Below are 14,639 nucleotides of genomic sequence, written 5' to 3'. Positions count from 1 at the left end.
TTCAGGTTGAATATCTTTAGAGACAGGGGCCTGGAGAGGGGAGTCAGTGGGAACTGTGAGATCTGAAACATCTGACTGTCAGTCCCCTGTTTCCTCTTCCTTTGGTTTGACCTTGTTCCCCCTCCCCTTTTCCCCCTTGCTCCTGGAACACGTATGCATGTCTCCATACATTGATCATAAGCTGAACACGCACCTTGGGTGAGACAGGATTGGATGTTAGATTGTGAGCTCGACCCAGTGTGCGTGGGGACTTCCCCTCTGACCAACATTCCTATATAAGGTCAAGGCATGTATTAGCTGGCGCGGTTCAGGTATTGAACTTGCCCATTCCTATGGGAATGTAATAAATCTGTCTCTGCTTGACTTGGTGGTCTCCTCGAGTTATTTGGGTAAACTGAGGCAGTTTGCTCCATACACTACCAATGAGAGACTGTCTGGTTATCAATAAGACCAGTAAAATGAAGGACTTCTCTAAGGAGATTGGAATGCAGAGCAGGGAAATAGAAAAGAAAAATAGGGAAGTAGGAAAGTTACTCTTCCAGCAAAGGGCTGAAATGTCAGGGCTGGGACTGTACCGGTTAAATCATGTTTCATCAGTTTATAATAATATTTAATTATTATTTTTCTTGTTACCATTATGTTTCAGGTTTTCTTAATATTGAACCAACCCTCCACTCCTGTTATAAATACAACCTAGTCATTGCATATAATCTTTTCAATATGTTACTAAAACCTCTTTGTTAATATTTTATTGAATATTTTTGCATATCATTAGAGCTTTTGGCCTATAGTTTTCCTGCTATTTTTTTTTTCAGGGCAACTGGGGTTAAGTGACTTGCCCAGGGTCACACAGCTAGTAAGTGTTAAGTGTCTGAGGTCAGATTTGAACTCAGGTCCTCCTGAATCCAGGGCCAGTGCTTTATCCACTGTACCACCTAGCTGCACCTGGGATTTAAATTTAAAGGAAAAAAAAAACAGGTGAGGGGAAGAGAAGAGAGGTAGTAAAGTAAAAACAGAAGGCTTACTAGTGTTGGACACAATCTTTTTCTCTTACTACATTGTTGTTCTTTGTAAAGAGAGACTAGAGAATAATAATAAGAAAAAGTTTAAGGATAGGATGGAGGAAGATGCATAATTAACAATCATTACTGTGAATGTACGTAAAGATTTGCATGGTATAACATCTAACTACTTGAAGGAAAAGTTTATTTATGAGGAGAAATAGACAATAAAACTGTAATAGTTTAGGGCCTCCAATATACTTCTTTCTTAGGTAGATTTCCCCTTTCTGTCTTCCCCTTCAGTTGTCCTGTTCATTAGTTTTAGTTTTTGTTTTAGGTTTTTGTTTTTTTGGGGGGTTTTTGGTGGGGCAATGAGGGTTAAGTGACTTGCCCAGGGTAATACAGGTAGTAAGTGTCAAGTATCTGAGGTCACATTTGAACTCAGGTCGTCCTAAATCCAGGGCCAGTGCTCCATCTGCTGTGCCACTTAGCTGCCCCCTGTTCATTAGTTTTTAAATTTTTTTTGTGTGTGTGTGTGCCCTTCTCCAAAAAGGATCTCTTTCACACTTTTCATTATCCATTTTCTTTTTCTGTCTACTCTAGACACTTATACTCTTATTCATTAATTATCTGGTCTCTCTTCCTTTGTATTCTTCATATAATCAAAGCTTCCAGGGTATCCATTCTAGGCACTCTCTGTCACTGCCTTGGATTCCCTTTCTCCATTGTGCCTCACTTCCATAACAGTGCCAGTTACTGCAGGGCTCAGAGAGGACATTGCTACATGGTAGGACCTTTCCCCCACAATGCTCCTGATTATATGGCCCACCACTGATACATTCCCTTCCACTTTATCTTGTTTTCCACATTTAACTCTAAATCTCCTCTCTGTGTTTATACTCTCCCAATCCTCCAGGTGCCAGCCGTCCCAAGAGGTTCCAACTCCACCTCCCCTCCCATGACAAGTAGACTTTTCAGGAACCAAATCCCCCATGGTCTCATCCATTGTGAGGTCCTCCTCTCCTTTCAGTGACCATCTCTCTTCACCCATAGGAGCATTCATTAGTGGAACCCCCTCCCATCACTAAAGTAAACCCTCTTTCCTTTCCTCCCCTTTTCAATATTTCCCCACTCTTTGGTCACCTTCCCCTTATTGCTGGCCCTTGATTCAATGCCACTGCATCACGCTCTTCTTTATACCTGTCACAGGGGAGATAAGTGGTGGGGGTCCTTAAGTATTCCTCTGTAAAGAATTACACTGTCACATGCAGTTCCATTAGTATTAAAATGGTGCTAGTATTTATTTGGTGCTAGAGAAAGTGACTGAGAGGGAAGTTGAGGTCTTAACCTCAAGGGGAGGAGATGGCTAAGAGACATCTTCTGATGTGGGATGGAATTAAGGTGATCAAATTGATTGTGAGGTGTCCCAAAGGAATTACAAGATTCAGTGACTCAGTTTCCCAAGTTTTATTGCAAGACTATGAGTGACCACAGGGAGAGCACCATGGAGGTGTCTCTTGAATAGGGAAAGAGAAGACAGTTATATTTAGAGCAAAAAAGAAATTAATTATCTCCTCATTATCATAATCTTCACCTTGGGGAGGTACAGGGGAGGGTTTATCCTAATTTGGACTTTTTGGGGTCCTAAGCCAACCCCCGAGGTGGGTACCTTTTTCCTTGGAGGTGTGTTTTGGGGGTTTACATGTCATAAGGTGAATCTGGGGACAAATTTGGCCTTTGATGTGCATATTCCTAAAGGCATATTTCAACTTGCCAAGGTCAGAGTGTCTCTGTGTTTTTGATCTCTTTTTTTCTTAGGCCTGGTTTCTGGTTATAAATATTTACCAGTTAGGGTCTCTGTGACCTATCTCCTTATGCTTATGTTGTGGGTGGTAATAAATGGAAACCGGACCTCCAGGTAACAATTAACAAGAACCTAGGCCCCGGCTTATTTTGAAGAGGGCCCAAGTCTTAAGTTATCTATTAAACCCTTTCAGAACTGGGGTCTGCAAGTTATCTATTAGCCCCTCTTGGAGCTCAAATCTAAATTAGAGCTCGGGTCTTAGGTTTGTCTATTAACCCCTTCTTTACCTCCTCCAGAGACAGGTCACAGAGACTCCAACTGGTAAATGTTTACCCAGAAACCAAGCCTAAGAAAAAAAGAGATAAAAAACACAGAGACACCTCCATGGTGCTTTCCCTGTGGTCACTCACAGTATTGCAATAAAACTTGGGAAACTGAGTCACTGAGTCTTGTAATTCTTTTGGGATGCCTCATGATCAATTTGATCACCTTAATTCCATCCCACATCACTTCCTCCCCAACAGAAGAAAGGTAAAAACTTTTATAGAGGATAGATGGGGTGACCACCTGAAAATGGAAAATTCCTTTTGGTGGTAGGGTGGGGAAAGATTCCTGAGAGTCAGGGGGATTTTCTTTACTTTTCTTGGAATGATAGTTTTTACCTCTGTCTCCTGGATGGTATTAGCTATGTCTAATTGACTTTCCTGCTATAGAATTTTATCTCCTCATACTTCTTAGGTGAGCCTGTCCTGCTATCTGGTTGGCTAAGCTAAACTTTAATAGTTCCTTAATTCCTGGATATGTCTGTTCTGTTATCTGTTCACCTTTGGTTTTGCTTCTCAAAGGAGAAACTTCTGACTTATCCTATTCTAAGCCCATGTCAATACCCCTGCTCTTATTCCCTCTTTCAAGTACCCTCTTATGTTGTAATGAAATCCCACAGAAAGCCACTAATTCACCTGTAGCCCCTTTACTGTTCCCTTTACAAAATTTCCACCTTTACCTCTGTCTCCTTGTGTACACTTAGAAAGAAGTCTCTTATTGGCCTCTCTGTTGTCATTCTGTTGCTATTGCTGCCTTTTCCTAGTACATGTATTCACTTCTGCATTTCTGTTGTTGGAGGTGTTTGATAAACAAATAAATTCAGCAGTTTTCTTTCTTAAAATGTATCAAACTCTTCTTTATTATCGAATGTCCATGTTTTTCCTGTATGGTTAAATTCAGACTGTATCTTGAGCTCCTTTGCTCTTTGGAATTATTCCATTATCACCTACATTTTTTAGTGGGTACAGAATAGTCTTGTATTATTTGAATGTCTGTTCCTTTGTATTTTAAGGTCTTTCTTCTGATGGCTTGCAGAGCTTGTTGTTTCTGAATTGAATTGTTAAAATTAATCATTATGTGTCTTGAAGTTTGCAGGGTTAGATTCGTTTCTGAAATTGGAATTTCATTTTCTGTGTTCAGAAGTTCAGTACAATTTTCTTCTATTATCTCTTTCATTATGGTGTTAATTTTTGCCCCCCTGACATGTTCTTGGAGACCTAGGTTTTTCTCTATGTACCCTATTTTTTTTTTTTAGTGAGGCAATTGGGGTTAAGTGACTTGCCCAGGGTCACACAGCTAGTAAGTATTAAGTATCTGAGGCCGGATTTGAACTCAGGTACTCCTGACTCCAGGGCTGGTGCTCTATCCACTGCACCATCTTGCTGCCCCTGTACCCTGTCTTTTTGATCCCTATGTGTTGCTGGTTTAGTGAGCATATTTTCTTTTAGTGTTATTGGGCTTTTTTTGTTGCTGTTCTTCTAGACTGTCCTTCACTTTTCTGTATTTGCATTCCCGGTCTATTGTCCCCTTTTGCTGTTTTGTTTCTTTGGTGAAGCTTGCCTCAGGGTGAAAATTCAGGTTTTTCTATTCTGCTCATTATTTTTGCTGTGCAGGACATACATTCTTTTTTCACAATTTTCATTTCTCTTTTAGACCTCTTAGGAACAATGTATTGTTCTCAAATTCTGCTTTCTCAAAGTGTTGGGTCATCTTCCTTTGTTTTGCAGTATTTATTCATAGATGCCTAACCGACTTTACCAGATCTGGAGGCCAAATTGCCTTCTGTTATTACTGATTTATCTGTGTTCAGTCTTTTAGTTTTATTCTTTCTGAAATCTTTAATCATCATAGTCTCCCCTCCCTCTCTCCTTATTTTACTGTCATTCACTTTGAGTCCCTCTCCTCTGAGTGTGATTTCCTTCAGGATTGGGTCTCAAAGCATCTCTGCTTTCTCCCATGCTACACAATTAATGATGCAGCAGCCACAAGTGACTTTGGTCAGAACTGGCTTCAGTTGGATGCTGTACTTGGTGGAGTGCTGCTCAGCCTATATATGCACAGTTTACCATCCCAGTGACCTGTCCCATTCCCTCTGATGTAGGAGGTGAAAAAAGGGTTAACAGAAAAACCTAAGACCCAAGCTGTTATTCAGATATTAGCTCTCAAAGGGAGTCAGATCCCAGTTAATGGGATAACTTAAAAGTCAGGATGCTAGGTTCTCTTACCCACTGTAATCAGTACCCATAACTGGAACAGAGGGAGCTAGGCTGTGAAGACCTTAAATAAAATGACAGGCTATAGAAATAAATGAAAAATGAAGGTATTTTGAAACTAGCCATGGGAATCAGAGACATGCACAGAAAAGGCCAAATTTGTTCCCAGATTCACCTTATGATGTGTAAACCCCCAAAATACACTTCCACTGAAAAAGGTACCCACCTCAGGGGTTGGCTTAGGACCCCAGGAACTCCAAATTAGGATAAGCCCTCCCATGTACCTCCCAAAGGTGGAGAATATTATAATGAAGACAGGCCCTCCCCTGTACCTCCCCAAGGTGGAGATTATTATAATGAGACTGATAATCAATTTATCCATACTATAAATATAACTGTCTTTCCTCTCCTTATTTGAGAGATACCTTTCCACTATTCTGGTTCTCTCCCTGTGGTCACCCACGGTATTGCAATAAAACTTGGGAAACTGAATCACTGAGTCTTGTAATTCTTTTGGGATGACTCATGATTAATTTGACCCCAAATTCTGCCCACATCACCTCTGTCATTCAGTTCTGTGGCCAAGCATCAGCAGTTCAGAGCTTTGTAACACTGTTTCGCCTAGCATAGGGAGTTCAGAACTTTGTAGCATTGTTTGCCCAGCCACTAGCAGTTCATTTTTGCAGCACTTTGTGCCCTGGCACACTTTTGCTCCTGAAGAGGTATAGCCAAGTTGGCTATCATGGCCCAAGCAAATGTCCATAGCCTGGATCTAGGGGGTATCCACAGCACTGGAAAGAATGAGGAGGGAGGAACTTGAGTATGGGAGTGAGTTTTGTTGTAAGCCTGTGTTATAATTTTGGGTCTGCTAGTGCAGCCTCAGTGCTGGTAGCATGGGAGGTAGGGGAGAAGTCTGTAAGCATCAGTTCATAGGTTTGGGGGGTTTTTCCCATCTTCTTTTGGATTCTCTATATCCTGGGCCATAGAGACAGCTGAAGTTGTTTGATCTTCAGAGCATAATTTCTGTTTTGGAGAGGTTTTAGAGGTTGTGGGTATCAAGAAAATGTCTGTACTCCATTTTATTGCTCATGTGAATCAGAAGTAATTCTTTTGGTCTTAAATCTTACAAAAAGATAAAATAGAAAGAAGTTAGCCTGAATAGAATTTTTAAACATTAGATATCATAAATCGTTGGCAATTATTGAATGTAAATAGAAAGTTATGTACATATTTCTCAGCTGTCTATGGCAATTTTACAAAAAAAAAATTGACCATGCATATTAGGGCATAAAAAACCTCACAAATGCAGAAATTTTAAACCCTTCCTTTACTGACCACAGCATGTAATACAAATTATATTCAACAAATGATCTTTTAATAAAGAATTAAAATTCATTAGGGACTTAAAACAATAGAAAATTTCATTAAAGAAAATGACACCTGTCATGGGGGAAATAGGTGGTGGGGGTCCTTAGGTATTCCTCTTAAAAGAATTACACCCGGGGCAGCTAGGTGGCACAGTGGATAAAGCACCGGCCCTGGATTCAGAAGTACCTAAATTCCAATCCGACCTCAGACACTTGACAATTACTACCTGTGTGACCCTGGGCAAGTCACTTAAGCCCCATTGCCCCGCAAAAAAAAAAAAAAAGAATTACACCCGGGGCAGCTGGGTGGCACAGTCCCTGGATTCAGGAGGACCTGAATTCAAATCCAGTCTCAGACACTTGACACTAGCTGTGTGACCCTGGGCAAGTCACTTAACCCACACGCCCCACCACCACCACCAAAAAAAAAAAAAGAAAGAAAAATTACACCCTCTCACACACAATCCAATTAGAATAAAATACTCTTTTATTTAGGCGCTTAGAGAAAGTGATCAAGAGGGAAGTCTAAACTTCCCTTTGGGGGAGGGAATATCTTAGAGACATCTTGCTCATCCCACCAAAAAAAGGCAAAAGCTTTTATAGAGAATGGATAGGTGGGGGGGACCCATGGGGTAACCACATGCCTATGGAAAGTTCCATTTGGGGTTGGGGAAAGCTTGAATGAGGGGTGGTGGTCCAGACTTCTGGAGCCTGATCTGTTCCCTGAGCCAGATCAGGCAGAGCCACTCTTGATGGGCTTATCTCCCTTATTAAGTGTTATTTTAGCTTCTCAAGGAGAAGTTACCCCAGAACCATATCAACAACAATGAGACAATATTTCTTTTAAACACTTTCATCACTAAAAAAGAGAAAGAACAGGTCAGTGGATTAGATTATGTAAGTGAAAAAACTAGGATAGTATCAAATTAAAAATAAACAATAAAACAAATTCTGAAAATTAAAGAGATTAAGAAAATACCAACATAACTAAGTCAATAAGTATAACTAGAAGCTTTGAAAATAGGTAAACCATTAGCTACTTTGAAAAAGGGAGAGGAAGATGAAACTGTCAGTATTTAAAAATGAAAAAGAAATCACAAGAAATGCAGAATAAAAGGAAATTATCAGAAACTCTTTTGTTCACTTTTGACAAAACTAACAATTTAAATGAAATAAATGAACATACAGGAAAAGATAAAACACTCAAATGAAAAGAGTAAGAAATAGAGAGGATTTTAAAAAATCTATTCCCAGAAAAGAAATTGAATAAGCCATAAATGAATTCCCAGAGGAAATTTTTACTATAGATAGAACATCTACCCAGTCTCTCAGGATCACAAACTAGGAGATAATCCTTCATTCCTCTCTCTTTCTCTTAATCCTCCTCGCCCACCCAATATTCAGACTGTCCTCAAGGCCTGTTGATTTCACAGCCATTCATAATCTAACCCCCTCTAGAATCTTTCCTGAATTCTTAAACCTTACTCCCTACCACTTACTCTTCAAATCAGGGATACTGGCCTCCAGAATGTTCCATGAATAAGATACTCCATCTCTTGGCTCCAGGCATTTTTTGTTTTGTTTTGTTTTGGTTTTTTGTGAGGCAGTTGGGGTTAAGTGACTTGCCCAGAATCACACAGCTAGTGTTAAGTGCCTGAGGTCAGATTTGAACTCAGGTCCTCCTGAATCCAGGGCTGGTGCTCTATCTACTGCACCACCTAACTGCCCCAGCTCCAGGCATTTTTGATGTGGGATGTAATTAAAATGGTCAGATTGATCCTGAGGCGTCCCAAAAGAATTACAAGACTCAGTGACTCAGTTTCCCAAGTTTTATTGCAATACTGTGAGTGACCACAGGAAGAGCACCCAAAGAAGAAAGGTGTTTTTCGAATAGGGAAAGAGAAAATGGTTATATTTATAGTATGGATAAATTGATTATCAGTCTCATTATAATAATCTTCACTTTAGGGATGTACAGGGGAGGGTTTATCCTAATTTGGAGTTCCCGGGGGCTTAAACCAACCCCTGAGGCAGGTACCTTTTCCCATGGAGGTGTGTTTTGGGGGTTTACATGTCATAAGGTGAATTGGGGACAAATTTGGACTTTTCTGCATGTTACCTCAACTTGCCAAGGTCAGAGTATCCCTGTGTTTTTCATTCTTAGGCCTGGTTTCTTTTGCTTCTTTTTTTTTTTTTGGTATCTCCAGTGCTCAGCACAGTGCCAGCTACATAATATGTACTTAAAAAATGTTTATTGATTAAAAATACTAGGAAAAGGGGCAGCTAGGTGGTGCAGTGGATAAAGCACTGGCCTTGGATTCAGGAAGACCTGAGTTCAAATTTGGCCTCAGACACTTGACACTTAATAGCTGTGTGACCCTGGGCAAGTCACTTAATCCCCATTGCCCTGCAAAAACAAAAAATAGAAAAGCAAAAAACAAAAACAAAAAGGTAAAAACAAATTAAATGTCAAAATAAAAATTCTGGAGGTTAAAGAAAAAATTAACAAAATTGAAAACAAAAAACCCATAGGATTAATAAATTAAACTAGTGTGAGAAAATAATTAATAATGGATGTTGGGGGGAACCCAGAGACCAGTTTCTCAGTCCTTTCTCCTCCCCTCCAACCCCCCCCCCCAACTCCAGAAAGCGGAATTCTTGGGAAACTTCATCAAATCTTATCTGGGACAAACCCAAAGGGATGGAGATAGAATCTTTTGTCTAGAGCTATGAAGGACTGATGGGATTAAACCACACCTAGATAATGGACTTTACAGAAGAAGTCAGGGAAAAGAATGCAAAAGACCCTCACTGAAGTTGCTTAAGGCAATAATGCAGACCACCTTCAAGTCAACTCAACCAATGGAATTGAATGATACTAACCAATTAACTTTGATATAATGACCTGGTAGGCCTCTATCAAAAAAGGATTAAAAAAAACTCTTGAAAGATCCCAGAGGAGGTCTTCTAGGCTTTCTCAAGGTATGGCTTCTGGGGTCTTCTGGGGTGTCTTCTGAGCTTCTCTCTTGGTTCTCAGAGATCATATGGTCCTTGTCTCTCTTGGGTCTCCTTTAGAATACATGCTTTCTCTCTGGGAGACAGCATGGGTCTTTTGGGGCTTTCTTCCGGCTGGTGGCTATCTCCCTGCTTTCTCTACCACGCAGCCTGAGGCCATGAGAAGTTAGGGAGACACGTGGTCAATGCTTTACTGGTAATAATGTTGATAAAGTAATAATACACTTACCCAGAACTGGTACCAATACCAATAGCAATTAATTTTTAAAAATACATTAGGAACTGTTGTTTTTAAAGAAATAATAAGATGATTTGATTAAAAAGAAGAAAAACACGGGGCAGCTAGGTGGCACAGTGGATAGAGCACCGGCCCTGGATTCAGGAGTACCTGAGTTCAAATCCGGCCTCAGACACTTAACACTTACTAGCTGTGTGACCCTGGGCAAGTCACTTAACCCCCATTGCCTCACTAAAAAAACAAAAACAAAAAGAAGAAAAACAAATTGACACTATCAAAAATGAAAAAAAAAAACAAATGAAGGATATTAAAATCTATGTTGTCTACAAAACCAACAACTTAAATGAATATTTAAAAAATATAAAATGCCTAAATTAACAGAACAAGAAATAGAGAATTTAAGCAACTCAATTTCAGAGGAAGAAATTGAATGCCATAAGTGAACTTTCAAGGGGAAAAAAATAACCAAATTGAAAGACCAGATGGATTCACAAGTGAATTCTATCAAATGTTCAAAGAACACATAATTGCAATATTACATAAATTGTTTGGAAAAGTAACAAAAGGAAGAATCCTAACATTCCTTTTATGACACATGATACATTAATCAGGGAGAATAAAAAGAGAAAAAAACTGTAGTCCAATGAACATATATAGTCTAATATGTACTAATGAATATATATACATATATACATATGTATATGATATAAGGGGAGAAAGCATATGGGTCCTTAGGATTCTTCTGTAAAGAATTATACTTTCGCACAAGTCCTATTTAGGAATAAAAGAACAGGTTTATTGGGGTATAAGAGAAACTGGCTGGGAGGAAGGTTTAAAAAAAAACACTTTCCTCCCCGACTAGCTTGGGAAGCGCCCTTTTATAGGGCTAAGATGGCATGTCCCTTATTGGGTGAGGGGTTGGAAGTAGTCTAGCGGTGGATTGGGGTAGTTTGATGATGGGTCATGGGCAATCTGGTGATGGGCGTTAACTCCATCCTGGTGGGTCTGAGCAGTCTGCTGGTGGGCGGTTTCTTTGTCTTCTCCTGGTGTGGCCTGGCCTGACAGGATTACCTCATCTAGGGGGTGAGGAGGGCTGGAGTGCAGGGTGATGGTCCTTGAGCTTGCTCAGTTAGATCTGTGCTGCTTATCTCTTGGGTGTGTCTGTCAACTAAAGAGCTCAAGGAGAAGCTTCCTTGATCTCAAGGGAAAACTCCTGGGGTTTCAAGGAAAAAGTTCCTTGACTTCCCCAGACAATTTCTGGGGTAACTGGGGCCCATAATACTCCCATAACATTCCCCACGTCTCTATATCTAGGGAAAAAGGGTGATGGTCATTTTTCTGTAACTGCTTCAGGCTGATTATGGATGTAGCGTTGTCCCTGAATCATTGGGGGCATAATAGAAGTCTTTATGGGCCTGGACCAGGGAGTGAAGAGGCTTGTAGGCTGGAGTAGTGGCTGCCATGAGGAGGAAATTGCAATGAAGGGTAGGGGTCCCAGAGCTAGCTCAATCTGATCTGGTTCCACTTATCTCTTTAGGTGTGTCTGTCCTTTGGATTAGTTTCTCAAAGAGAAGGTTCCTTGATGTACCCCAGAGAAATTCTGGGGTACTCTGGGCTCATACATATATATAGTAATTTTAAAGAAAATATTAGCAAAGAGATTAAAACAACATCACAAAGATACACATGATGAATAGGTTGTATTTATACTAGAAATTCAGACATGATTTAATGTTAGGTACAAACAACCATAACATAACAAAAATCATTTGACTATTACTAGATGCAGAAAACATTTTTGATAAAATATAACATCCATTTCTGTTTTAAAAATACTAGAAAACATAGGATTCAAGTGATAAATATATCTAAATGATATCTAAAACCAAGAGCCAGTTTTCAAATAAGACATTTGGGTTACTTTAGGTATGCAATTATGAGAAAACTTACATGAATCTTTGGATTTGACTGGGTTTCTGGTCAGCATAAACTAGGTTCTTAGTTAAAAGTTAGCAAGAAGAGGTAGCCCAGGTTTCCCAGCCATTCAGGGCTAGATTCAAACAATGCAATAAGGTTTTCTTGTAATTCTCATAATTGAATAAAGTTTTCTTACAAGACAGAAGTTGTATAAGACACATAATTGAATAGAAAGGGAATTGCATTAGCTCCAGAATTGAGTCACAAGTTGGAATCAGCATGGTTCCCATAATTAACCACTTACGGTTCTAATCTGCTCAATTCCCTCACAATTCTCATCCAGTAATTGTCAGATATCTATCATATGAAATCTTTTTTTTGTTTGTTTGTTTTTTTGTTTTGTTTTTTGTAGGGCAATGAGGGTTAAGTGACTTGCCCAGGGTCACACAGCTAGTAAGTGTCAAGTGTCTGAGGCCGGATTTGAACTCAGGTACTCCTGAATCCAGGGCCAGTGCTTTATCACTGCACCATCTAGCTGCCCCATATGAAATCTTTTAAAAGTAATTGGATGAGTACCTCCACCGCTGCCTCCTCCTCCTCCTCTTCCTCCTCCTCCTCCTCCTCCTTCTCCTCCTCCTCCTCCTCCTCCTCCTCCTCCTTCTTCTCCTCCTCTTCCTCACCATCACCACCACCATCATCTTCCTCCTCCTCCTCCTCCTGCTCCTGCTCCTGCCGCTGCTGCTTCTCCCCCCGTTCCCTTGGAGCGGACCATCCTGGTGCCTCTTTTGTGAAGCGGCGGCTGAGGAGACCCCCGGACTCGCCATGGCCGACGAAAAGCCGAAGGAAGGAGTCAAGACTGAAAACAACGACCACATTAATTTGAAGGTGGCAGGGCAAGATGGTTCGGTGGTGCAATTTAAGATTAAGAGGCACACACCACTTAGTAAACTAATGAAAGCCTATTGTGAACGACAGGGTTTGTCAATGAGGCAGATCAGATTCCGATTTGATGGGCAACCAATCAATGAAACAGACACACCTGCACAGTTGGAAATGGAGGATGAAGATACAATTGATGTATTCCAGCAGCAGACAGGTGGTGTTTACTAAAAAGAGAACCTGCAACTCTACTCCAGAACTGTGCTCCCAAGGAAAACAATACATTCACAATTAGAAAACCAAGATTTGGTTCATCCACATCCTGACTACTGCAGTATAGTTTTCTCTCTTCTTTGATTCCCTTCCCCCATTCCTTTATTGTACATAAAGTAACTGGTGTATGTGCACAGGCATAATGCGTATTTTTTTTTAACTAAATGGCCGATGGTATGTTTTGATCAACATCAAATGGAGATGGGGAGGGGAAAAAACAAACTGGTTCTGTGAAAATATCCCTTTTCTCCATTAGTGGCATGCTCATTCAACTTTTATCTTTATATTCCAGTAAGTTATTTTGCTCTCACTGTTTAACAACAAAAAAAAAAACCCACAAAAAAATCCTTGCATACCTTGTTTGATTGGATAATTTCAATGTTTTTCTTTTATCATTGTAAAACCAAGGACGATTTTATAACTTTTTTGTACGTAGCTGTTACATGTAGGGCAATCTCTGTCTCTCAGTAGGGATAAATTACTATAAAGAAATTGATCCTAGATAGTTTTCCCTTCAAGTCAAACATCTTGTTGTTTAAATAAACTTCTTGTTTAAAATTAAAAAAAATAAATAAAAGTAATTGGATGAGGGGCAGCTAGGTGGCACAGTAGATAGAGCACTGGCCCTGGATTCAGGAGTACCTGAGTTCAAATCCGGCCTCAGACACTTGACACTTACTAGCTGTGTGACCCTGGGCAAGTCACTTAACCCCAATTGCCTCATCAAAAATAAAATAAAAGTAATTGGATGTTAGGTCATTTTATAGATATATGTATATATATATCTATATATATCTATATATATATATCTGTGTATATAAAATATTGGTATTGTTTCACTATCCTATGGTCATCAAGTTATTAAATACTTTTATATAAATAAATACATTTATTAAATACTTTTAATATGCCTGTGCTAAGTATTGGAGATGCAAAGAAATATAAAAACAGCCCCTTGATCACAAAAAACTCACACTGAAATGGGAGAGACCACATGCAAATAGTAATGTATAAAAAAGATCTTTAAAGGATAAACTGGAAGTTTATCAGGGAACAAAGGGCTTTGAAAAGCAAATTATTTTATATTTGATACTGGAGGTAATAAGGAGTCATTGGACTTCACTAGTGGAAGGAGATGACCAAGACAGATCTACACTTTGGGAAGCTTGAGTGAAGGATGGACTGGAGTGGAGAGAGACTGGGCAGAGGGCCTAACCAGAAGGCTAATGATAAGGTTAGGCATGATGTGATGTGTATTGTAGTGGCAGGGTAGTGTCAGTGTCAGAGGAGAGAAGGGGACACATATGAGAGAGATATCTAAGGTGGAATTTACAGGCCTTAGAAACTGATCAGTTATGAAGGGTAAGAATAAGGAGTAGATGTATATCTATATCTATATATCTATATGTATATAGATATATAGATATAACCTATATCAGATTACCTGCTGTCTAGGGGAGGGGGGAGGGAGGGGAGGGAGGGAGAAAAATCTGAAATTGGAAAGCTCGTATGGACAAAAGTTGAGAACTATCTTTACATGTAACGGAAAAAATAAAATACCTTATATGTAAAAAAAAAAAAAGAATAAGGAGTAGAGTACCTCGTTAT

The 14,639-nt window shown here is 39.7% G+C and overlaps 2 protein-coding genes across 2 annotated transcripts in view; both read left to right on the top strand.

Moving 5' to 3' along the window:
• Nucleotides 1-14,639, top strand: part of FAM186A (family with sequence similarity 186 member A) — an 89,773-nt gene that overhangs the window by 26,466 nt on the left and 48,668 nt on the right. The gene's annotated exons all lie outside the window — the stretch shown is intronic.
• LOC122728018 (small ubiquitin-related modifier 2-like) lies at nucleotides 12,495-13,590 on the top strand (the record flags this gene model as incomplete). The annotated part of the gene is made up of 1 exon (XM_043966040.1): nucleotides 12,495-13,590. A coding segment is annotated over one exon (495 nt), but the record flags the coding sequence as incomplete, so codon positions are not given.

This window comes from Dromiciops gliroides, chromosome 5 (genome assembly GCF_019393635.1).
Source record: "Dromiciops gliroides isolate mDroGli1 chromosome 5, mDroGli1.pri, whole genome shotgun sequence".
In the NCBI taxonomy this organism is placed as follows: Eukaryota; Metazoa; Chordata; class Mammalia; order Microbiotheria; family Microbiotheriidae; genus Dromiciops; species Dromiciops gliroides.
The sequence above is the reverse complement of the archived record's forward strand: the minus strand, read 5'-3'. Positions and strand labels throughout refer to the sequence as shown.